The sequence below is a fragment of the Odontesthes bonariensis genome, chromosome 10, assembly GCF_027942865.1.
Source record: "Odontesthes bonariensis isolate fOdoBon6 chromosome 10, fOdoBon6.hap1, whole genome shotgun sequence".
Taxonomy (NCBI): domain Eukaryota; kingdom Metazoa; phylum Chordata; class Actinopteri; order Atheriniformes; family Atherinopsidae; genus Odontesthes; species Odontesthes bonariensis.
In genome coordinates, this window is record NC_134515.1 from 2725596 (window position 1) to 2750934 (window position 25339).

The window sequence follows — 25339 nt, forward strand, 5'->3', positions numbered from 1 at the left end:
CTCTTATTTAACTTAGCTCTCAGCTAACTCATTTCTCAGCTAACTCAGCTCTTAGTTAACTTAGCTCTTAGCTAACTCAGCTCTCAGCTAACTCAGCTCTCACCTAACTCAGCTCTCAGCTAACTCAGCTCTTAGTTAACTTAGCTCTTAGCTAACTCAGCTCTCAGCTAACTCAGCTCTCAGCTTACTCAGCTGAGTCAGCTAACTCAGCTCTTAGCTAACTCAGCTCTCAGCTAACTCAGCTCTTAGTTAACTCAGCTCTTAGTTAACTCAGCTCTTATTTAACTCAGCTAACTCAGCTTACTCAGCTCTTAGTTAACTTAGCTCTCAGCTAACTCAGCTCCTGGTTAACTCAGCTCTTAGTTAACTCAGCTCTTAGATAAATCAGCTCTTAGCTAACTCAGCTCTCACCTAACTCAGCTCTCAGCTAACTCAGTTCTCAGTTAACAGCTCTCAGCTAACTCAGCTCTTAGTTAACTTAGCTCTTAGCTAACTCAACTCTCAGCTAACTCAGCTCTCAGCTAACTTAGCTCTGAGCTAACTCAGCTCTCAGCTAACTCAGCTCTCACCTAACTCAGCTCTCAGCTAACTCAGTTCTCAGTTAACTCAGCTCTCAGCTAACTCAGCTCTCAGCTAACTCAGCTCTTAGTTAACTTAGCTCTTAGCTAACTCAGCTCTCAGCTAACTCAGCTCTCAGCTAACTCAGCTCTTAGTTAACTTAGCTCTTAGCTAACTCAGCTCTCAGCTAACTCAGCTCTTAGTTAACTTAGCTCTTAGCTAACTCAGCTCTCAGCTAACTCAGCTCTCAGCTAACTCAGCTCTTAGCTAACTCAGCTCTCAGCTAACTCAGCTCTTAGCTAACTCAGCTCTCACCTAACTCAGCTCTCAGCTAACTCAGCTCTTAGTTAACTTAGCTCTCAGCTAACTCAGCTCTCAGCTAACTCAGCTCTTAGTTAACTTAGCTCTTAGCTAACTCAGCTCTCAGCTAACTCAGCTCTCAGCTAACTTAGCTCTTAGCTAACTCAGCTCTCACCTAACTCAGCTCTCAGCTAACTCAGCTCTCAGCTAACTCAGCTCTTAGTTAACTCAGCTCTTAGTTAACTCAGCTCTTATTTAACTCAGCTCTCAGCTTACTCAGCTCTTAGTTAACTTAGCTCTCAGCTAACTCAGCTCTCTGCTAACTCAGCTCTCAGTTAACTCTGCTCTCTGCTAACTCAGCTCTTAGTTAACTCAGCTCTTATTTAACTCAGCTCTCAGCTAACTCAGCTCTTAGTTAACTCAGCTCTTAGTTAACTCAGCTCTCAGTTAACTCTGCTCTCTGCTAACTCAGCTCTTAGTTAGCTCTGCTCTCTGCTAACTCAGCTCTTAGTTAACTCAGCTCTTATTTAACTTAGCTCTAAGCTAACTCAGCTCTTAGTTAGCTCTGCTCTCTGCTAACTCAGCTCTTAGTTAACTCAGCTCTTATTTAACTTAGCTCTCAGCTAACTCATTTCTCAGCTAACTCAGCTCTTAGTTAACTTAGCTCTTAGCTAACTCAGCTCTCAGCTAACTCAGCTCTCACCTAACTCAGCTCTCAGCTAACTCAGCTCTTAGTTAACTTAGCTCTTAGCTAACTCAGCTCTCAGCTAACTCAGCTCTCAGCTTACTCAGCTGAGTCAGCTAACTCAGCTCTTAGCTAACTCAGCTCTCAGCTAACTCAGCTCTTAGCTAACTCAGCTCTCACCTAACTCAGCTATCAGCTAACTCAGCTCTCAGCTAACTCAGCTATTAGTTAACTCAGCTCTTAGCTAACTCAGCTCTCAGCTAACTCAGCTCTCAGTTAACTCAGCTCTTAGTTAACTCAGCTCTTAGTTAACTCAGCTCTTATTTAACTCAGCTAACTCAGCTTACTCAGCTCTTAGTTAACTTAGCTCTCAGCTAACTCAGCTCCTGGTTAACTCAGCTCTTAGTTAACTCAGCTCTTAGATAAATCAGCTCTTAGCTAACTCAGCTCTCACCTAACTCAGCTCTCAGCTAACTCAGTTCTCAGTTAACAGCTCTCAGCTAACTCAGCTCTTAGTTAACTTAGCTCTTAGCTAACTCAACTCTCAGCTAACTCAGCTCTCAGCTAACTTAGCTCTGAGCTAACTCAGCTCTCAGCTAACTCAGCTCTCACCTAACTCAGCTCTCAGCTAACTCAGTTCTCAGTTAACTCAGCTCTCAGCTAACTCAGCTCTCAGCTAACTCAGCTCTTAGTTAACTTAGCTCTTAGCTAACTCAGCTCTCAGCTAACTCAGCTCTCAGCTAACTCAGCTCTTAGTTAACTTAGCTCTTAGCTAACTCAGCTCTCAGCTAACTCAGCTCTTAGTTAACTTAGCTCTTAGCTAACTCAGCTCTCAGCTAACTCAGCTCTCAGCTAACTCAGCTCTTAGCTAACTCAGCTCTCAGCTAACTCAGCTCTTAGCTAACTCAGCTCTCACCTAACTCAGCTCTCAGCTAACTCAGCTCTTAGTTAACTTAGCTCTCAGCTAACTCAGCTCTCAGCTAACTCAGCTCTTAGTTAACTTAGCTCTTAGCTAACTCAGCTCTCAGCTAACTCAGCTCTCAGCTAACTTAGCTCTTAGCTAACTCAGCTCTCAGCTAACTCAGCTCTCAGCTAACTCAGCTCTCAGCTAACTCAGCTCTTAGTTAACTCAGCTCTTAGTTAACTCAGCTCTTATTTAACTCAGCTCTCAGCTTACTCAGCTCTTAGTTAACTTAGCTCTCAGCTAACTCAGCTCTCTGCTAACTCAGCTCTCAGTTAACTCTGCTCTCTGCTAACTCAGCTCTTAGTTAACTCAGCTCTTAGTTAACTCAGCTCTTATTTAACTCAGCTCTCAGCTAACTCAGCTCTTAGTTAACTCAGCTCTTAGTTAACTCAGCTCTCAGTTAACTCTGCTCTCTGCTAACTCAGCTCTTAGTTAGCTCTGCTCTCTGCTAACTCAGCTCTTAGTTAACTCAGCTCTTATTTAACTTAGCTCTAAGCTAACTCAGCTCTTAGTTAGCTCTGCTCTCTGCTAACTCAGCTCTTAGTTAACTCAGCTCTTATTTAACTTAGCTCTCAGCTAACTCAGCTCTTAGTTAACTCAGCTCTTAGTTAACTCAGCTCTCAGTTAACTCTGCTCTCTGCTAACTCAGCTCTTAGTTAACTCTGCTCTCTGCTAACTCAGCTCTTAGTTAACTTAGCTCTCTGCTAACTCAGCTCTCAGCTAACTCAGCTCTCAGCTAACTCAGCTCTCTGCTAACTCAGCTCTTAGTTAACTTAGCTCTTAGTTAACTAAGAGCTCTTAGCTAACTCATCTCTCAGTTAACTCTGCTCTCTGCTAACCCAGCTCTTAGTTAACTTAGCTCTTAGTTAACTAAGAGCTCTTAGCTAACAGTCTGTTTCCAGGTGTTTCTGTTTCTTAACGAGGGCTCAGCTGGTGAGGTTTGGTGAGGTCGCGGCATGATGAAAGTTTCTGAGGAGAGCCAGAGGCCTTGAAGGCTTTGCTGAATAGTTTATGAGTTTAAGTGAAGTTAAAGACTTTCTTGCAGAGATGAAAACACACACAGAAAACGATGTCCAACTGCAGACAGTTTCACTTCTGGTTGAAGAAGCTTTAAAGTCTCAGTGAGAGCACACTGCAGCTTTTAGGCAGAAACCTCAAGATCAGCCGCCGGGGAGCGTGATGAGCGATGAAGGCGCCAGCAGCCGTCGTGTCCACTGGGAAGCAGGACACGCGCACGTGCACACGCTCAGCAAACCCATGTCAGCAACCCTTTATCGAGACATTTCTGTGGGCCGGCGTCACATTGTGTTGCTTAACCTTCTTTTATCTTTCATATCTTTCTCTCATGGGTAATATTCACCTCAATTTTGCTCGTTATTTTGTCTGTTTGGGGAGTTTTTCAGCATCTTTCAGCTGTTTCAGCTCCTGGACTCAGAAAGTAAATGGTTCCACACCAGTCAACTGGATGTGATAAATTTGGTATATATACTGCACACTGCATACTACATACTGCATACTGCATGCTACATACTGCATACTGCATACTACATACTGCATACTACATACTGCATACTACATACTGCATACTACATACTGCACACTGCATACTACATACTGCATACTGCATGCTACATACTGCATACTGCATACTACATACTGCATACTACATACTGCATACTACATACTGCATACTGCATACTACATACTACATACTACATACTGCATACTGCATACTACATACTGCATACTACATACTACATACTGCATACTACATACTACATACTGCATACTACATACTGCATACTACATACTACATACTGCATACTACATACTACATACTGCATACTGCATGCTACATACTGCATACTACATACTACATACTGCATACTACATACTGCATACTGCATACTACATACTGCATACTACATACTGCACACTGCATACTACATACTGCATACTACATACTGCATACTACATACTGCATACTACATACTACATACTGCATACTACACACTGCATACTACATACTACATACTGCATACTACATACTACATACTGCATACTACATACTGCATACTACATACTACATACTGCATACTACATACTGCATACTACATACTGCATACTACATACTACATACTGCATACTGCATACTGAATACTGCATACTACATACTGCATACTACATACTACATACTGCATACTGCATACTACATACTACATACTGCATACTACATACTACATACTGCATACTGCATACTACATACTACATACTGCATACTACATACTACATACTGCATACGACATACTACATACTGCATACTACATACTACATACTACATACTACATACTGCATACTGCATACTACATACTACATACTGCATACTACATACTGCATACTGCATACTACATACTGCATACTACATACTGCATACTGCATACTGCATACTACATACTACATACTGCATACTACATACTACATACTACATACTGCATACTGCATACTACATACTGCATACTACATACTGCATACTGCATACTGCATACTACATACTACATACTGCATACTACATACTGCATACTGCATACTACATACTACATACTACATACTGCATACTGCATACTACATACTGCATACTACATACTGCATACTGCATACTGCATACTACATACTACATACTGCATACTACATACTGCATACTGCATACTACATACTGCATACTACATACTGCATACTGCATACTGCATACTACATACTACATACTGCATACTACATACTACATACTACATACTGCATACTGCATACTACATACTGCATACTACATACTGCATACTGCATACTGCATACTACATACTACATACTGCATACTACATACTGCATACTGCATACTACATACTGCATACTACATACTGCATACTGCATACTGCATACTACATACTACATACTGCATACTACATACTGCATACGACATACTACATACTGCATACTGCATACTGCATACTACATACTACATACTGCATACTACATACTGCATACTACATACTACATACTGCATACTGCATACTACATACTGCATACTACATACTACATACTGCATACTACATACTGCATACTTCCATACTGCATACTCATCGATCAGACAGTATGCAGAGCGTTTACCCACAATGCATTTCGCTCCTGCCCGAGCCGAAATCAGCCGGCCTGAAGCTGATTTCTCTTAAGCTCTAAACTCTGTAAACTTTAGCAACATTTGAAACATTTTCAGGTGAGAAAGTAGTCGTTTAGATCCCCAACGTGTTGAAAACCTGACAAAATACCGGCTATAAATACAGGAAATGGCGATCGGCGACGTCACGTTACGTTGCATCTTGGGTAGTTTGAGTATGAGTAGTAACCTCATGATGCATACCCAACATTTCGGAGAATCTAGTATGCATCTGGGAACTTCTGCTTACTCAAACTCTCACACTAACTCAGAAAGTTAGTATTGAGCATGTTTACCTTACAAAGAGTGCCAAACAGCAGCTACATTATGTGTCTTCTGTGTCAACCAAAACAAACGCACATTTCAGCAGAAACTCAACATCTAACTTGAGGAAACATGTAGCGGTAAGTTTCCTAAACTCGTTTTTTCCCCCATGGATAGGTGAATGTTTGTTTTTTAGGTTCCATACTGGTTACATATGTTTTAAACGTTTTCTAAGTCTCTTATTTTTTATTAAAGTTCTTGAATTTACCTGGATTATTTTAATTGAAGCTATTTTGTAATTAATTAATCATTTTAATTTATTTTATCAACTGGATGAACTCTAATTTGCCTAAAGATGATTATTTGGAAGGCCCTAAAGGTGATCTGGAGGAGAGGGAAGATTGCCCAGCCATGGAGGTACGCTGAGGGAGTGTACTTACCAAAAGAAGAAAAGTCTGAGAACATCGACCAGTTTCGGGTAATCTCCTTGCTAAGTGTGGAAAGCAAAATCTTCTTCAGTATCGTGGCCAAGAGACTCTCTAACTTCCTGCTGAGCAACACATACATCGACACGTCTGTGCAGAAAGGAGGGATACCGGGAGTCCCCGGTTGCCTGGAACACACAGGCGTGGTAACCCATCTCATCAGGGAGGCGAGAGAGGGAAGAGGTGACTTGGCTGTGCTGTGGCTGTATCTCACTAACACGTATGGTTCCATACCCCATAAGCTAGTGGAGGTCGCACTGGAGAAACATCACGTACCCCAGAAGGTGAGAAGCCTCATCCTGGACTACTACAGCAAGTTCAGCTTGAGAGTGTCATCTGGCCAGCTGACATCTGACTGGCACCAGCTGGAAGTGGGCATAATCACCGGTTGCACCATATCGGTGACCCTCTTCGCACTGGCAATGAATATGCTGGCCAAGGGAGCTGAAACAGAATGCAGAGGTCCACTAAGCAGGTCTGGAGTAAGGCAACCTCCCATCAGGGCCTTCATGGACGACCTCACAGTGACGACAACATCTGTACCAGGAGCCAGATGGATTCTCCAGGGGTTGGAGAGGATCATGACTTGGGCACGCATGTGCTTCAAGCCAGTAAAGTCCAGGTCACTGGTTCTACGGAAAGGGAAGGTCTCAGACAAATTCCGCTTCAGGTCGGGAGAACATCTGATCCCGTCGGTTACTGAGAAACCAGTGAAGAGCCTGGGGAAGGTCTTCAACTGCAGCCTGAATGACAGAGACTCTATCAAGGCAACCAGCGCTGACTTGGATGGATGGCTGAGAACAGTGGATAAGTCTGGGCTCCCTGGTAGATTCAAGGCCTGGATGTACCAACATGGGATCCTCCCAAGAATCCTCTGGCCTCTCCTCATATACGAGGTTCCCATGACCGTGGTGGAAGGGTTTGAGCAGAGGGCGAGCAGCTATCTGCGCAGATGGCTGGGGCTACCACGCAGCTTGAGTAACATTGGGCTGTATGGGAATTCCAACAAGCTCAGGCTCCCTTTTAGCTCGGTCAGGGAGGAGTTCATTGTGACACGGACACGGGAACACCTGCAGTACGTTGGATCCAGGGACGCCAAAGTGTCCGGGGCAGGAATCGTGGTGAGGACAGGGAGGAAGTGGAGGGCAGCCGATGCAGTCCAGCAGGCAGAGTCTCGGCTGAAGCACAAGGCCATGCTCGGCACAGTGGCGCAGGGCAGAGCGGGACATGGGGTGTCAACCTCAGCCCAGTACGAGTCTGCCACTGGGAGGGAGAGACAGAGGCTGGTGCAGGAAGAGGTGCGAGCTTCAGTGGAGGAAGAGCGAACCAGCAGAGCAGTGGCCATGAAGCAGCAAGGGGCCTGGAGGAAGTGGGAGCAGGCGATGGAGCGACACATCACCTGGAAGGACATCTGGCAGTGGAACCCCCAGAGGATTAAGTTCTTAATCCAAGGGGTTTACGATGTCCTCCCGAGCCCATCTAACCTGCACATATGGGGAAAAATGGAGACACCTGCATGCACCCTTTGTTCCAAGACAGGTACATTAGAGCACATCCTGAGCAGCTGCTCCAAGGCACTGAGCGAGGGGCGGTATCGATCAGGTCCTCAAATCCATAGCTGAGGCAATCAGCAAGGGGATTAAGGACAGCCGGTACACCCAAGCTACAGCCAAAACCATCCGGTTCGTAAAGGAAGGACAGAAGCCAGAGAAAGCACCAAGAAACGGCTCGACAGGGTTGCTCTCCACGGCCCGAGACTGGGTTATGACAGTTGACCTGGAGAGGCAGCTGAAAATTCCCCAGCACATCACCCAGTCCAAGATGAGACCAGACATCATCCTGGTCTCCGAGGCTACAAGGCAACTCGTCATGCTCGAGTTGACAGTTCCATGGGAAGATAGGATGGAGGAGGCACAGGAGAGAAAGAGGGAGAAATACCAGGAGCTGGTAGAGGACTGTCGTAGGAATGGCTGGAGGACCATATGCATGCCAGTGGAGGTGGGGAGCCGGGGATTTGCCAGCCACTCCCTGAGCAAGGCCTACGGCACACTAGGCATAACGGGTGGCAATCGGAAGAGAGCCATCAACAGCAATGCAGAGGCTGCTGAGAAAGCATCCAGATGGCTCTGGCTGAAGAGGGGAGACAGGTGGGGGGAGTAGAATGCCACAGGCCGGGGTCTGATCACCCCCGGTCGGGTCGCCTGGACGAGGGTGTCTGTTGCGAGACCCGAAACATCCAGTGACTCCAGGAAACAACACTGATGATGTGTCTAAGTCAGTGCTTCAGGGGATGTTTGCAAAACTATTTAGTATTTCTGTCTGTCTGATTGAATGCTTGTGTTAACAAATAAATCAGACGTTACTCAACAGTTACTCAGTACTTGAGTAGTTTTTTCACAGAGCACTTTTTTTACTCTTACTCAAGGAATTATTTGGATGACTAATTTTTACTTTTACTTGAGTAAATTTTTTGGCTGCTCTGCCCACCTCTGTCAGAAAGTAATAAAATTCATGATGTACTTGAACATTTTCCACCACTTTCTTCTTCTTTGGGCCTTTTTTTGTTGTTTTCCAGTTGAAAGGCAGAGCCGTTGGTTACGGAGCACAGTGAACTTTTCTCTCATCCTCCTTTCTGCTTTGCTGAATATGCTCAAAGGTTGAAACCACTGGTCACATGATCACTAGAGGGCGCCGAACAGCGAAACTGTGAGTGGTAACGAGCTGCTGTGGGTTTGTTTCTCCTTTAGGAAGCCAATGTGTGCTCAGCTGCTGGATGTTTCCTCTGAGAAGCCTGAGGATCAGGCTGAGGATCAGGAGGCAGGAGGCAGGAGAAGGAAAGAAAGAGGAGAGAAACACTGAATGGATGCTTCGGCTCACTCTGCTCCTGGCCAATCACAGCCCCCGCCTGGCTCCCCCCTGCGCCGGGCTCTGTGATTGGCCGGTGGGCGCAGGGATGCAGGGAGCCACAGGAGGATAAAGAAGCAGCAGCAGAAGAAGAAGAAGCTGTCAGAGGAGGATAAAGAAGCAGAAGAAGAAGCTGTCAGAGGAGGATAAAGAAGCAGAAGAAGAATCTGTCAGAGGAGGACGGCGCTCTCTCTCTCTCTGTTCGTCAGCAGCTCCTCTGCCTCTCCGTGTGTTTCCCACCCATCCAGCTGTTGGACTGGGGGGGGGGGCAGTTATCTGATGCCATGGACCTGCTGCCCACCGACTGCAGCTGCTGCAGCTGCCGTTTGCCCCACAGCATCATGGGAGCTGGAGTCTCCTGAGCAGCTCCGGAGGATTGTGGGTCAGAGTTCTGGGATGTTCTGAGTTGTGAGGCGGCGGGCGGACGGACTCAGCAGACCCGTGGTCTCCCCCCGGTCTCCCTCCTCCCCCACCCTCCCCCCCAGATTTCCCCTCTGAGTCGCACCTGTCTGAGGGGCAGGATGGGCTGTCGTCTGACGCGGAACAAGGTGAGTGAGCGTCTGCAGGTGTGTTTGTGCTGAGCGGAGGGAGGAGGGGTGAGGATGGGTGAGGTGACCTCTCTCTGTTATCTGTCTGTGTGTGGAGAGCATAAAGAGGCAGAAAGAGGCATTAAAAGGCAGAAAGAGGCATTAAAAGACAGAAAGAGGCAGAAAGAGAGCATAAAGAGGCAGAAAGAGGCAGAAAGAAAAGCACCGATGGATAAAAACTGGAACATTTCATTTCAAATCATTTGTTTTCGTCTCATAAATCCACCCGAGCCGCAGTGAAATCTCCACTTCCCGACGCCCGTCAGAAGCTCCTCAGGAGTGCGGCTGCCGCTTCGGGGCATCTGGAAGAAGTCTCTGCAGGTGTTTGCTCACCTGAGAGTTCCTGCTGTGTGTGAGGCGGCGTCACATCCTGCGTCTCACTCAGAGCAGAACGTGGTGCGAGCTGGTGTTTCTGTCACTGACCGACGGGATGAGTCACAGGCTGCGTTCCAAACCGCATACTACATGCTACATGCTACATGCTACATGCTACATACTGCATACTGCATGCTACATGCTACATACTGCATGCTACATAGTGCATGCTACATACTGCATACTGCATGCTACGTGCTACATGCTACATACTGCATACTGCATGCTACATGCTACGTGCTACATACTGCATGCTACATGCTACATGCTACATACTGCATGCTATATGCTACATACTGCATGCTACATGCTACATGCTACATGCTACATACTGCATGCTACATGCTACATGTTACATGCTGCATACTACATACTACATGCTACATGCTATATACTGCATACTACATGGTACAGACATCATGCTACATGCTACATACTGCATGCTACATGCTACATGTTACATGCTACATACTACATACTACATAGTGCATGCTACATGCTACATGCTACATACTACATACTGCATACTACATACTACAGGCTACATGCTGCATACTTCATACTACATGCTACATACTACATACTGCATACTACATACTGCATGCTACATGCTATATGCTACATGCTACATGCTGCATACTGCATACTGTATACTACATGCTGCATACTGCATACTACATACTGCATACTGCATACTACATACTGCATACTGCATACTGCATACTACATACTGCATACTACATACTACATGCTACATGCTGCATACTAAATGCTACATGCTACATGCTACATACTGCATACTACATACTACATACTGCATACTGCATACTACATACTTCCATACTACATACTGCATACTGCATACTACATACTACATACTTCCATACTACATACTGCATACTACATACTTCCATACTACATACTACATACTGCATACTACATACTACATACTACATACTGCATACTACATACTGCATACTACATACTACATACTACATACTGCATACTGCATACTACATACTACATACTGCATACTACATACTTCCATACTACATACTACATACTGCATACTGCATACTACATACTACATACTTCCATACTACATACTGCATACTGCATACTACATACTTCCATACTACATACTACATACTGCATACTACATACTGCATACTACATACTACATACTACATACTGCATACTACATACTGCATACTACATACTACATACTACATACTGCATACTGCATACTGCATACTACATACTGCATACTACATACTATATACTACATACTACATACTACATACTGCATACCACATACTGCATACTGCGTACTACATACTACATACTGCATACTACATACAATAAGGTTTAACCTTATTTTGTTTAAAATAAGCCAGTATAGACATGGCAACGTGTGAAATTGCCATTTAGATAGAGTTGAATGTAACGAATGGGTTATAAACGTAACGTTTTGGGGTAGCCTGTAACTTTCGTTTAGACTGATTTAACTTGACACTCGCCAGATGAATGGGCTCCGCCTTGTTCCCCGAACATTCTCAGAAAGTTCAGCGGACATACACGCGGGTCTGGCGATAAATAAAAGTACCCTTTGCTTCTCAAAACAATATGCGTTCAAAAGAGAAAATAGGGCCAAGCGATTGTGAGGTCTGACTTTTTCCTGGAGAACCATTTTGTGATGCAAATGTATTACTCTGTTGAACGCATATTGTTCTGAGAAGCAAAACGCTTTATTTTTTAAACCCCAGCCAACTAGCCGGACTACCTTCATCAACACCAAAACGAGGCTGGAACTCTGCTCACAGGACGCAGCAGGGGGTAAGAAGATGTTCAGAAATGATGTTGCTCATATGGGATGTTACACAGCTTCATGTCAAAAGAGGCGAACTGTCCCTTTAAAGAGGCGAACTGTCCCTTTAAAGAGGCAAACTGTCCCTTTAAGCCGTCTCTTTCCCTGCGGCTGAGAAGCAGCCCCTACCATGATGCTGCCTCCTCCGTGCTTCGCTGAACAGCTGTTTCCAGGCGATGCGCAGTGTTTCGGTGTTAAACGTCTGTCTCATCAGAACAATTTCCTTACTCATTCTTCTTTGAATGAAATTTGAATAAAACAGGCTTTTATACGCCTTCTACACCAAATTGATGTAATTGATTGAGAGCTGCAGAGACCTCCCTGATGCTTCCGGCAGCTTCTCGGTCTCTGCAGAGGGTTCTGACCCCACGGCCGCATCATTAAGGGTTTCATTTCCGCCGTCTAAACGGTAATTCATGTAACAGAATCTCTCCGGTTTAAACCCTTAATCCCGACCCTATGATGCTTACATGAAAGCCCGAGAGGTTTCAGACGGAGAACGGGCCCCCGGAGCAGCTGACGCAGGCACTTCTGTAACAAAGTGACCTGCCTGATCAGGAACAGTCTGCAGCCTTGTCATCTCTCTTGTACTTGCTTGGCAGCTGCTAACAAAGCTGAAAGCAGCAGATCAGACAGTGGCTGGCAGAGATCCATGGAAATAGCCCCATTATGACAGAGCGCTGCCTCCCAGAACTCCTCGGTCTACTTTCTGTCAATGTTACTCACATTGCAAAAGCACTCAGGGGCAAATGTGTAATTTGTGATTTCGAGCAACATGAAATCTTTTTGACTCGGCTTTGAAAGTCATTCACTGGTTTCCAGCTGAGAACAAAAAGGATGAAGAACTGATTCCAGCAGGTTGGAACAGATACTGTCACTCTGGCTTAGAAATAGAGCCGTAGTTACTGTGTTTTACTGTAAAAAACAGGTAAACCAGGTAAAAACCTCCCATAAGGACTGGGGGGAGGTCATGCTGGACCTCAACACGTGCAAATATCAAAGATTAACACTTTTATCGAATCAGTTTTATGATGTAACGATGCTGTTTTGGACATTTGTTTGACTGGATTCATCGTTTGTCTGCACATGGTGTGCATGCAAATCTGTCGTGAATACAGAAGAGTTTCATACGGATATAATCTCGAAGGGATTTTAACTTTGGGCAGAAACTCTGCCCAAAGTGGCCCTCCACTCTCGCCACTCGGAAAAAAGATTGGTGGAACTGGCAGCTGGAGGGGTGTCAGTCCACCTCCTTGTCACGGCTGAGGTACCCTTGAGCAAGGCACCGTACCCCCGGGCGTCTTCTGGCTGCTTCATGGCTGCCCACCGCTCCAGGTTGGCATCTGTCTCTGAGTGTGTAACCCTGTGCATGTGTGTCAAACAGGTGCCAACCTGGATGGGTTAAAAGCGGAGGACAAATTTCGTGTGTACATATGTACGCATGACAATAAAAAAATCTGATCTCTGATCTGAGCAACAGCTTGAGTTGGAACTTTAACACCTCGTTTCCTCGAGTGTCTGTAACTCCATCTGTTATACGGACTGTGTTCCCTTCAGGAAATACAGCAGTCTGCGGACTGAGGAAAACTTCACTGCAGCTAAATAAATAAAGTTTAACAGTTTTCTCACCCAGCTTTTAGGGGAATATGCAAACAAACTGATTGTAAAGGCTCTAGCATGGTTGCCGCGTCGGCTAGCGCGAGCGGTGTTGATGAAGTCACGATTCCGTGCCGGTGTAGGTACCAGATCGACCCGTCGTCGTCTGATTACGTCACACAACATGGCTGTACGCTTGAATGGGAGTACATTGGGATTGGCTGTAGTAGCCATAGTAACCGTAACTAGGCGCTGTACGTCGGACAGTTGTTTGAATATTGTGGCCATAAAAGCTGTGGCTCCCCAAATGTCCATGGCAGGAATTTTGTCACATTTCCAGCTCTGTATTCCTGGAAAGTATTTAGCCATTTTTTGTTGATTGTTAGGAAACTTGAAGTCGGACAAGTTGTGATTGGCTGTAGTAGCCATAGTAACCGTAACTAGGCGTCTGAGAGTTTTTTTTTCGCGGTCTTTCAGTGATCGGCAGCAGCTATGGAGAGCTTTTATGAAGAAATGACATATTTCCTACAAAATAGTGTGTACCACACCTTGACCACCACCAGCCCCAAAGCTTTAAGATCTAGTTTGTTTTGTTTAATTATTTTGGCCACTTTGGTTCACTCTGAAGAGAAGCTTCATTTTCAGTTTCGTGTGCTGAGCAGCAATAACCTCTCTGACTATATGCGTGTGGACTCCTGCATATAAATGTAATACATAAAACGTAAAGTTGTTCTGTTGGATATGTGTGTATATACATACACTACATATATATATCTATATATATATACATACAGTCTAGGTAAATAAGACAAATACACCTACTGAAAAATTAGCTTAAAGAAATGTCATCTATCTATCTATCTATCTATCTATCTATCTATCTATCTATCTATCTGTCTGTCGTGAAAGTCGAACGCAACATAGTTTGTCTGAGCCAATCACAATGTACTCCCATTCCTGCGTACAGCCATATTGTGGGACGTGTTCAGCAGACGACGGACCCCGAGCCGATCTGGTGCTTACGCCGGCTATTTAACCAGTAGTTGCAATCTTCTCCGTCCCAGAGGTGTCGCTGCTACGTGAAGGTTACCTCTGAGAAGAAAACAAAAGCCCCGTCAAGAGCAGGAACACTGTCATCAATGATGCTGCTGCAGTATCTGGGAGATGAAATGCTTAGAACCCAGTGTGTTGTGTTCCCCTTTCTTTCTTTCTTTGTCAGTGTGCTTCAGTGGACACACTTGGGAATTATCGTTACCTTTGAGGGGGCAACAATAATAATAATAGATCAGTTCTGTATAGCGCTGATACTCAAAGCCGCTTCCAGTGAATGAAACAACAGCAAATTCCTAACGACATCATTTATTTACAAATAATTGCACAAAGTATTTTACACGACAGAACCGTCAGCCGTGAGCCTGTTGTCCAGTTGGTCCAGGGGAGTTCTGCCTGTTCTGTGGGAGATGTTCTGCTCTCTGGCTCCCCCTACAGCTGCTGGTTATAACACAGCTGCCATAAACACAAACCTCCATGTGAGTCCTGTACATGCACAGCCGTACGCAGGATTTCTTTCACGCTGAAGACGCCGCAAAGACGCCATTAAAAGGCCCTAAAAGGGCATAAACATGTTGTGAACTGGGTGCTTCAGTCCTGGGAATGTTAAATTCTTCTTCTCGAGTCTTGAAGAAGTTTTACCTCCCATTCGAAAGGCTTCTTCGGTTCTAAAGTAGCTGATGGGGAGTGTCGGCTTCTAAGAAAGGTCGTTGACACTCGGAGGCTCATTGGGATCACATGTGTGACGTCTTCACGAATACAGCAAATGTTTATGTGCACCTTTAGATTTAGTTTGAGGCGTCGTAATAAGGCTGAAAAATCTGTGAAGTTGTCCCGATAATGAGAAGAAGAAAGAAAGGCCTGCCTCTGACTCTGAGCACCTGAAACAGTGAAGGAAACTCAGCATTCATCAGGCCCTTTGTTTTATAAATGATATAACAGTCAGGTTGTTGGGTGAATACCATTCTTGCTGAGTCGTAGTCCCGTGCTGCTGACCCGGCTGAGGTCAGACTCTTCAGGCTGTGTTAACATCGGCCTGGTGTGGCAGCGGCTGCTTCAGCTCTCTGAACTGTGGGCGGGGCATAGCTGGTGGGCGGGGCTTAGCTGGTGATGCCCGCACGGCGACGCCTGCAGCTCAGAAGTCACATGACCTGTGAGCGCACACAGGGCTGCTGGAACCTGAGCATCAGCTGTTCTAAAGGGTCAATTTAAGGTGGAACTCTTCAAATTACAAATCGTCCTGTTTCCACATATTCTGATGCAGTGGTGAGAATTTGAGCCGCCTGCTGTTCATTTTGATGGAATTATGCAGAGTTTTGCATTCCAACCCTTCCTGCCTCCAGAGAAGCTGCTGCTGATCAACGCTCTGATTAGCTGACCATCAGTCAGTGTCACAGATGGGACCAAGTCACACATGTGCAAGTCCCAAGTCATTTTTTCTTGGGCAAGTCAAAGACACCTTATTATTACAATTTTACCTGCAGAATCTGATCTTAATAAAGTGAAAACACAAAGATATAAGTAACTGTCAGTAAACATCATTGGCCAATGTGTCCAACCTGTCCACCCCGTATCATATCAAGCTAACGTTAGCTAACTACCGACTAGGCTAACAGGATAATATTAGCTAATTTGGTCAGAATGGATCCTCAAATGACGAACAAAGTTGGAAGTTATGCTAGATGCTTAACACTCAAGTCAAGTGCCGAGTCTTTAACTTCCAAGTCCGAGTCGAGTCACAAGTCATCAAAACGGCGACTCGAGTCCCCATCTCTGGAACCAGGAGAGTGTTAAATGACAGATTTAACTGTTCATTTACATGCGAGGGATGAATATTCAACAGTATTTTACATTTATTATAAAATACAGTCGGATACTTTTGTAAATCCACCGTAAATCTACAGCAGTTCGTTACAGTGTATGAGACAACCTTGGGTTTGCTTCACAGAGAAAGGATGAATGACAGCTGACAGAAAAGCTGAGCAGGAACATTTCTTTAACAGAAGATGAGGCTCCACCATCGCCTCCAAACCAGCAGGTGTTCAGACCGGCCGACATTCCCCCCCCATGAGAGCTGCCAAAAACAGTTGGACAGCCCGTCACAGGTCCGACAGACGCCTCATTTATCGATGGTTTAAAGTGAGTCACGTGCAGCAGCTTAAAACATCCAGAAAGCGAAGGCTGAATGGAGAGAAATTACCCGCTGATGTGGTATTAATTTATGTATGAGGCAGTTTTATCGCTTCCCGGTGCGTCACCGTCTGCATAAATAACAGTAAACAGCCGCGCTGATTCTGTTTATCACATGATTCTGCACCAGCGGAAACATTCTGATGAATTTTAATGTCCTTTTCTGAGAAACTTTGATTTTAATAGGCTGTTTTTCACCAGGAGCGCAACATAAACCAGAGAAGTGGCTGAACTCAGCTGCACTTTCCTGGAAGGATTCCGACTCTCGGCCTGCTGCACAAACACATCCAGATGCAGACTGACAGGTCCGAGACATTTTAGCATTTCTGCTGAAGGTGGCCCACCATTTAAAGGAACAGTTCCACTTTTTTAAGCATGAGTAATATGAAAAGGTGTCTTTAGCTTTAATTATTTAAGAAATGCACTTGCAATGTAGCCTGGCTGACGCATCCACATCTGGATGAGATGGTGGTCTGGGAACTAGGTGTGCATTTTCTCGTATTTGAGGCGTGGTTTACGAATGCCTAGAGCCGTTTATTGGGCCCTACCAATGTCTATCAAATGGCGTCTGGTTCTTCCCATGCTGCTTTGCGCGTGATTCATAGCCAATTGTATCACTTATACCAGATGACGACAGAAATTCGTCGAGGAAGAAGAAATAAAAGTAAAATAAAAGTAAACTTGCGCTCTAAGCTACTTAAATTGACAACAAAGTAGGCCTATATGCTATATTCTACATGAATTTTTATGTTGTAGAGTTGTGAATTTATTTTAATAATGGAGAAATTGAGCAGCCTTGCTTTGTTGTCTACAGTAGTAGCTCAACCCTCATCTTACTTTGAAGCTCCCAGCTCTCTGAAGTGACGTCGACGCAGCTTTAGCAGCAGAGAAGCTATCAGGCTTGTGTTGATAATAATAAACTCCTGGACTATGTACAAACTTCCAAATGCATCGTTTTGTGAGTACAGACCATATTTGTGCTACTGTAGAAGTTTGGTGTCATGGCATGTGATTTTAGTGTGGTAATTTTGGAGATACTGCCAGGGTCCGTTAGCGCTTGTAGCCTACTAAGCTATTCGGGATAACTCAGTAACTCAGCTGATGTTCAGCCAATATCGGAAAAACTTCGGGTGGGCTACTTGGCTGGATGTCACGGTTCAAATGACCCCAGGGTGAATCTACTCCGAAACACTTTCTAAGGCTGCATCGAACGGTAACGTTGTGTCCGCTGCCATGTTGGATTAACACTCTACAAGCTTCGGTGTAGCGCATAGACGTCGTCATCGTCTTGCTGCCCCCCCCCCCCTCCTCCTGTGATTGGTTCCCAAACAAAAGTCCTCCCAGGTCTCACCCACAGCTGTCTGCTCTCTCTATGAACTTCAAGAATTTGGAGAACGTAGTTCATGTTTTTGGTCTGTTCTTTACTGCTCTCGCTCATCATTGCTGTTATCTGATGAAATGACTCTTGAACGCCTAAGGCGAGTTGAAAGTCCGCAGGGACGGACATGTTGATAGCCTACTGATGTGTTTCTCACGGTTTCCTGGCGCTTTATCATGCTCGTCACGTCATTTCTATGTGACGAGAAACGCAGTTTTGCGTTTTCATCCTTTACACGGCGGAGCGACAGCGGAGCGTTTTCAGGAATTCCACTCTGGAGGGCGGTTTCACTTTTTTGCGTTTTCATGCCCCCAAAACGCCGTTTCCATCTAAACGATATAGTGCATCCACAAAAGAGGTTTTGCGTTTTTAACCCGTTTCCGTGTAAACGGCCCCTGAATCACAGTTTAAGGGGTCCTCTCCTTTTCTGGGCTTTATTTCTCCACCTTTTCCTTTTAACTCGGGCTGGTGGTGTCTGTGTCCCGCTGCCGGCGGGCGGATGATGCAGGAAGGATGCTTTTTATTCTGAACGAGGCCCTCAGAATAAAAAGCTGAGCCTGTGTGCTGCCAGGTGAAGGCTGAGGCTCTCTGACTCAGAGCATCGACGGGATCTGATGTGGCGGCTGCTAAAGCTGCGAGTACATGTTTGATCTGCGCGTGCTGACAGCCGGGAACAGAATCTGATCCCAGGACAGAGTTTCCCGTGATGGTATGAAGATGGACAGTTTGACATAAATGGGTGGTGGTGCATGCAGGGCTGGGGGGGGGGGCATTACATGCCATCATGTCACGCCTGCACAGCCCATGTTTCAGCATGAAGCAAACATCCACAGAGCCAGAACGCTCCGCGGTCTCAGCCAATCGTGTCCACGCTCTTTGTGCTCTCAGCACAAAGGAGGACGTGACTCACTCTCCACTTTGCTCAGATCACACAATCTATTTTCCTCCCCAATGTTTCTGAATCTGCTCCAGTTTCAGCAGAGGACGCCGTGTTTATGCTGCGTTTCCTCACCTTTTCCTCCAGCCCAGTGTTAATTTCGTCAGCTTTTTTTAATTTAGTCTTAGTCACAATGTCGAAAATCAATTTTAGTCTTAGTCAAATTTTAGTCATTTTAGTCAACACTGTACATAATAGAACTTCTCCACACACACACACACACACACACACACACACACACACACACACACACACACACACACACATTAGCTAGTTACCGGTAGGTTGATCATGACTGGCTTTACTACTGTACCCAATCAATTTCAACACCACGTGCATCTAAGTTCGACTACTTTTCGGTCAGTCTCATAGTAGCTCGCTCTGGTCTGGCGAATCTACTACCATATTTTACTCGCCTAAATATTCTGATCAACACAACACAGGCAGACGTGTATTTGTCATTGTCCCGCTGTCCGAACACACTGCGCTAACTGTTGTGATTCTGACACACTTCTGATCATGTTAACGTTGAGTGCTGTTCACCATGCTTGTTGGAAAATAACCGATTCAATATAATGATCAGTCATGACCAATGTTTCCAAAAGCTCTCTCCAATTGTTTTGATATGGGCGACAAATAACACCGTCAGCGTGCCGCTGTCAGAGCTAGTTAGCTAACTAATGTTCTGTGGGACAGGGCAACAGCGCGTAATTACAAATTAATTATAAACAATTACATTTTTTAATGTCCATTCGTCTTGTCTTAGTCCCGTTAACGGAAATAATTTTTTGTTCTCGTCATATTTTTATTTTCTGGAAGCAATTTTGTGCGTCATCGTCTCGTCATCGTCACGGGGAAAAGGGGCGTTAACGAAATATTTTCGTCATCGTCCTGGTTGACGTAATTAACACAGCTCCAGCCTGAGCAGAGCTTTTTTTTTTTTTTGATACTTTCTTTTTATTGTTTTTCTTTAGAACATTATGCAAGGGCAAGGGGAGTGGGGGGGGGGGACAAATAAAAAACAAAAAAGTGAAAAAGAACATGTTGGATCACCATGTTTCTACAGTTTGATCAATTTTCGATGTCCATGTGATGGTCCTTGTCCTGTCGTTTTTATGTATTCAGTCCATTTCTCCCACTTCCGGCAGTATTGATCCTCTTGAGTCCTTATTTTATAAGTCAGTTGTTCCATAATATGTATTTCGTTCATAACTTTCAACCAATCTTCCTGGGATGGTGGGTCTGTCTTGTACCATTTTCTTGTAATTGCCTTTCTACAGGCTACTAATATAATTTTCAATATGTATCTATCATCTTTCAACACAACATTTTCTGTAATAACACCAAGATTTAATAATGTACAAGACTTGGATACAACATAACCCAAAATTCTGCACATAACCCAATGAACATCTTCCCAGAATTTTGTGATTTTAGGACAGAACACATGTGAGTGGTTCACATTTACGTCTCCACAGCTTCTCCAACACGGCTGTGGTAATGAAGTATGTTTATTCCTAATTTTGGGTGTTAGAAAAAGCTAATTCAATTTTTCCAGCAATGTAGTCTCCAAACACGTGATGATGTTGTTGACTGCTGTGTTTTCCAAATATGTGAGCATTCATCATCAGATATGTTCCCACCTTTAGCTTTCTAAATGATGTATCACAGCTCAGTGGATCTGCTCGTACAGCGAGGGACGGCGGTGAACTTTTGCACCGTGAACGTTGCTCTTGTGGCTTGAGCAAAGTGCAGGATAACGCGTTAATGTTGGGCCGTGTGGGCTGCTGCTCAGAATCTGTGCTTCTTGTGTAACTGTTGGACTGTCAGAGTGTGATGATGCCACACTGATGCTGCTGCTTTATGCAACACTTGACTGAACGCTCTTCATTTGAAACTCTAATCGGGTTGGATGGCACAAGCTGGGTTTTTCTCACTGTTTTTTTTATTAACAGTTTTGATTAAAAATGAGAAAACTGATGCACGAATGCACATAAGGGCGGAATGGAAGTAAGTAAGTCAGTAAGCTTTATTTGTACACAGAGCAGGGTCCCAAAGCGCTTTACAGTTACAACAGAAACAGCAACTCAGTGACAGTCATAGCAGCCCTAAGACAATTAAGCAAAAAGCTGAACCAATAAATAGGTCTTAAGCTGCCTTTAGAAGGCGTCAACAGACTCCATCGAACGCAGAGAGGAAGATGGTTCCAAAGCCTGGAAGGATCGGTCTCCTCTGGTCCGGAAACGAGTGCGTGATGCTGCATAGAATAAGAAAACATAACAGAGCAACATCAAAACAGACTCCACAGATCAGAGGCGCTGATTTAACATATCCAACAACGTGTCATCAATAACCACATTGCTAACAAACATTAGCAACAATCCAAACGATAAAATGACCAGAGGTCCGTTTCACGAAGCAGGTTTAGTGAAAACTCTGAGTTTATTAACCAGAAATGAGGGAAACTCTGAGTTTATTAACCCTGAAATGAGGGAAACTCTGAGTTTATTAACCAGAAATGAGGGAAACTCTGAGTTTATTAACCAGAAATGAGGGAAACTCTGAGTTTATTAACCCTGAAATGAGGGAAACTCTGAGTTTATTAACCAGAAATGAGGGAAACTCTGAGTTTATTAACCAGAAATGAGGGAAACTCTGAGTTTATTAACCAGAAATGAGGGAAACTCTGAGTTTATTAACCAGAAATGAGGGAAACTCTGAGTTTATTAACCAGAAATGAGGGAAACTCTGAGTTTATTAACCCTGAAATGAGGGAAACTCTGAGTTTATTAACCCTGAAATGAGGGAAACTCTGAGTTTATTAACCCTGAAATGAGGGAAACTCTGAGTTTATTAACCAGAAATGAGGGAAACTCTGAGTTTATTAACCAGAAATGAGGGAAACTCTGAGTTTGTTAACCCAGAAATGAGGGAAACTCTGAGTTTATTAACCAGAAATGAGGGAAACTCTGAGTTTATTAACCAGAAATGAGGGAAACTCTGAGTTTATTAACCAGAAATGAGGGAAACTCTGAGTTTATTAACCCTGAAATGAAGGAAACTCTGAGTTTATTAACCCTGAAATGAGGGAAACTCTGAGTTTATTAACCCAGAAATGAGGGAAACTCTGAGTTTATTAACCCTGAAATGAGGGAAACTCTGAGTTTTCTGTTTCACAAAGAGAGGTAACTTAACCTCTCGTCAGTTACCGTAGTAACAGACTCTCTGAACCTAACCTGGTCGGGACCAGGTTTTACTCGAGAAACCTGGAGTTTCTCTCTGTCTCCGCCCTCTTGTTTGTGGCGGGATGATGCCGCTGACGGCATGACGTATCACGCTATGATTCGACGAACGTTTGAAGTTCAAGGACAACTGGAAACTCGGAATTTGGAATTGCACAACTGTTTTTTTTTTTTACCCTGGCTGTTAATTTTGGTTTGAAGAAGTCAGTGGAGTTTTCTGTTGTTTTTAACACATCATAGACTAAAAGCTATGTTTTTAAAAAAAGAAAATACTACATTTTTTCCCCTCTTGACGCTGGGACTGCCTCAGATCCCCAGCTGGGGTGTGAGGCTGGATCAGGTCCCTGATGTAAGCTGGAGCCTGACCATGCAACGCTCTGAGAGATAAAACCAAAACTTTAACATTTATCCCAGAGGAAACTGGTTGCCAATGAAGAGCTTTAGGAGCAGGGGTTAAGTGAGTCCTCCTATTACAGCGGGTCAGTTAGTTTTGCTTTAACTGCAGGCGAGACGGCTCCTTCTTGTTCAGACATGAAAACAAACTATTACAACAGTCCAAGCGCGAAGACACAAATGCATGAATGATCAGCTCCAAATCATTTTGTGACACCGTTTCCCTGAGTTTGGAGATTTTCCTCGGTTGAAAAAAGCAGTTTTTGGTCGGCTGTTTGACGTGTCTTTGTCAAACACAACACCCGGGTTTCTGAGGCTCGGTTTAAGAATAGAATAGAAAAATACTTTATTCATCCCCCAATAGGGGAAATTAAAATTAGTCAAGTAGCTCAAAAAAATTATAAATATTTACAATGATTGTATATTAACAACAACAATAATACCAATTCTAGTAAAAATACTACTACTAACTAATAATAATAATAATAATGATAGTAAATGACTAAATAAACAAATTAAAAAAATAATAAAATTAAATTAAAAAAAATTAAAATAAAAAAAATTAAAATTAAAAAATAAACCAATCAATCAATTTGAGAAGAACTCAGCAGTCCCTGTTAAAAAGCCTTCTGGCTGTGGGAACAAAGGACCTCCTGAAGCTCTCAGTCCTGCAGCCTCTCACTGCTCCTCTGTCCTGCCAGGATGCTGTGGAGAGGATGTTTATTATTCTCTTATTATTATTATTAACAGACTGGCCCAAGTCACCCAAGTACTGGTTAATCCCTGGAATGGAGTCATCGGGGGTAATAACCAGTGTTTCAGTTTTGTCCACATTTAGCTGCGAGGTGTTATCATTTAGCCATCGTTTTATCTCCACCGAACAATGAACTGAGGACTTTAGCCTCTGGAGCTCAGTTGGCTGCAAAGAGCAGTAAAGCTGGATATCATCAGCAAAATATGTGGTACGAAACATCAGAAAATCTCTGGATGATTTTTCCCAAAGGGATCAAATACAGCAAAAATGATACAGGACCCAAGACAGAACCTAGAGGGACTCCACACAGCAGATCTGCTGACTCAGACCTTATTTGGTTAGCTGTGACACTAAAACTAGGCCCAGAAAGGTGTAGAACTGAACCTGACAGACCTACTTCATCCCTCAGTCTACTCAGCAGGATTTAGTGGTCAACGTGTCAAAGGCTGAGGACAGATCTGAGAGAACTAGAACAGTGCATTTCCCCGAATCAGCAGACATCAGAATGTCACTGGACACTTTCCGTAGAGATTTTTATATTTGTTTTTATAAAATATTCGTATTTATGTTTGCGGAAACCAGACTGAAACGTCTCATGGGTGTTACTTTGATCCAGGAATAATGACAGTCGTTCAGAGACCACCTTCTCTAGGATCTTGAACAACAGACGTGGCTCACCAGCTGTTTCCACTGGCGCCAACGATAAAACATCTTCCCAGTTAAGATATTAAACCCTTATTATTTCCAGCTGTTACTTTTAGTTTTCCTCCGTGAGGTTGGTTTCTTGTTAGCACAGAATTAAAACTACAGCCAGCAGCAACGTAGCCTTTAACACCATCTAATACAGTCTATTTTACTCCCGTTAAAAACTAGTGAATGGAAACATGTCTGATTCACATCTCTGCTGTTGGGGATCACGCAGGAGCTGGCTTTGTTATTAGCTAATATTTATTATAATAAAGTGTCCAAGAACAGCTATTAAAGGGGAACTCCGGGGCATTTGAAGCGCGTTTCCATTGCTAGAGGTTGTCAAATACTGATAGTAGGACACAGAGAGGTGCAAATCGGCGCTCCCTGTGTGGAGATCGCGCTGTTCGCACAGCCTGTCATGCGAGGCTAATACGTGGTGGCTAAGGGGCAAGCGCTAACCCTTCCACGTAAAACAACAACTTGCACACTGCAGAAACGTCACACCACTTTATAACCCATCCGACAATAAAGTCACAAGCCTTACCATCAAAACCATATGCATGGTTCTCACATTACTGGCATGGGGACGTTACAAAACAACTTTATAAACAGCATGTCACTCACCGGCTGGTTGTAGGCTCGCGCATGTGAAAGCCCAAAAGAGTCGATGGAGAATAATCCCATATACAAAACAATTATATTCTCTAGAAAAACTGCGTTCAAGTATTTAAAACATTACAACAATACATGCCCAGTAATATTGTTGTAATGTTTTAAATACTTGAACGCAGTTTTTCTAGAGAATATAATTGTTTTGTATATGGGATTATTGTCCATTGACTCTTTTGGGCTTTCACATGCGGGCGCCTACCGACAACCGGTGAGTTACATGCTGTTTATAAAGTTGTTTTGTAA

The 25339-nt window shown here is 44.0% G+C and overlaps 1 protein-coding gene and 1 pseudogene across 1 annotated transcript in view; both read left to right on the top strand.

The window, feature by feature from the left end:
- The first annotated feature begins 6273 nt into the window (after window positions 1–6273).
- Window positions 6274–8621, top strand: LOC142390082 (uncharacterized; annotated as a pseudogene).
- Window positions 8622–9378: 757 nt separating this feature from the next.
- LOC142390083 (uncharacterized) overlaps window positions 9379–25339 on the top strand; it is a 37389-nt gene continuing 21428 nt past the window's right edge. The window contains exon 1 of the mRNA XM_075475451.1: window positions 9379–9913. Coding sequence (XP_075331566.1) covers window positions 9887–9913 — 27 coding nt within the window. The 5' untranslated portion in view covers window positions 9379–9886. The remainder of the gene's footprint in view (window positions 9914–25339) is intronic.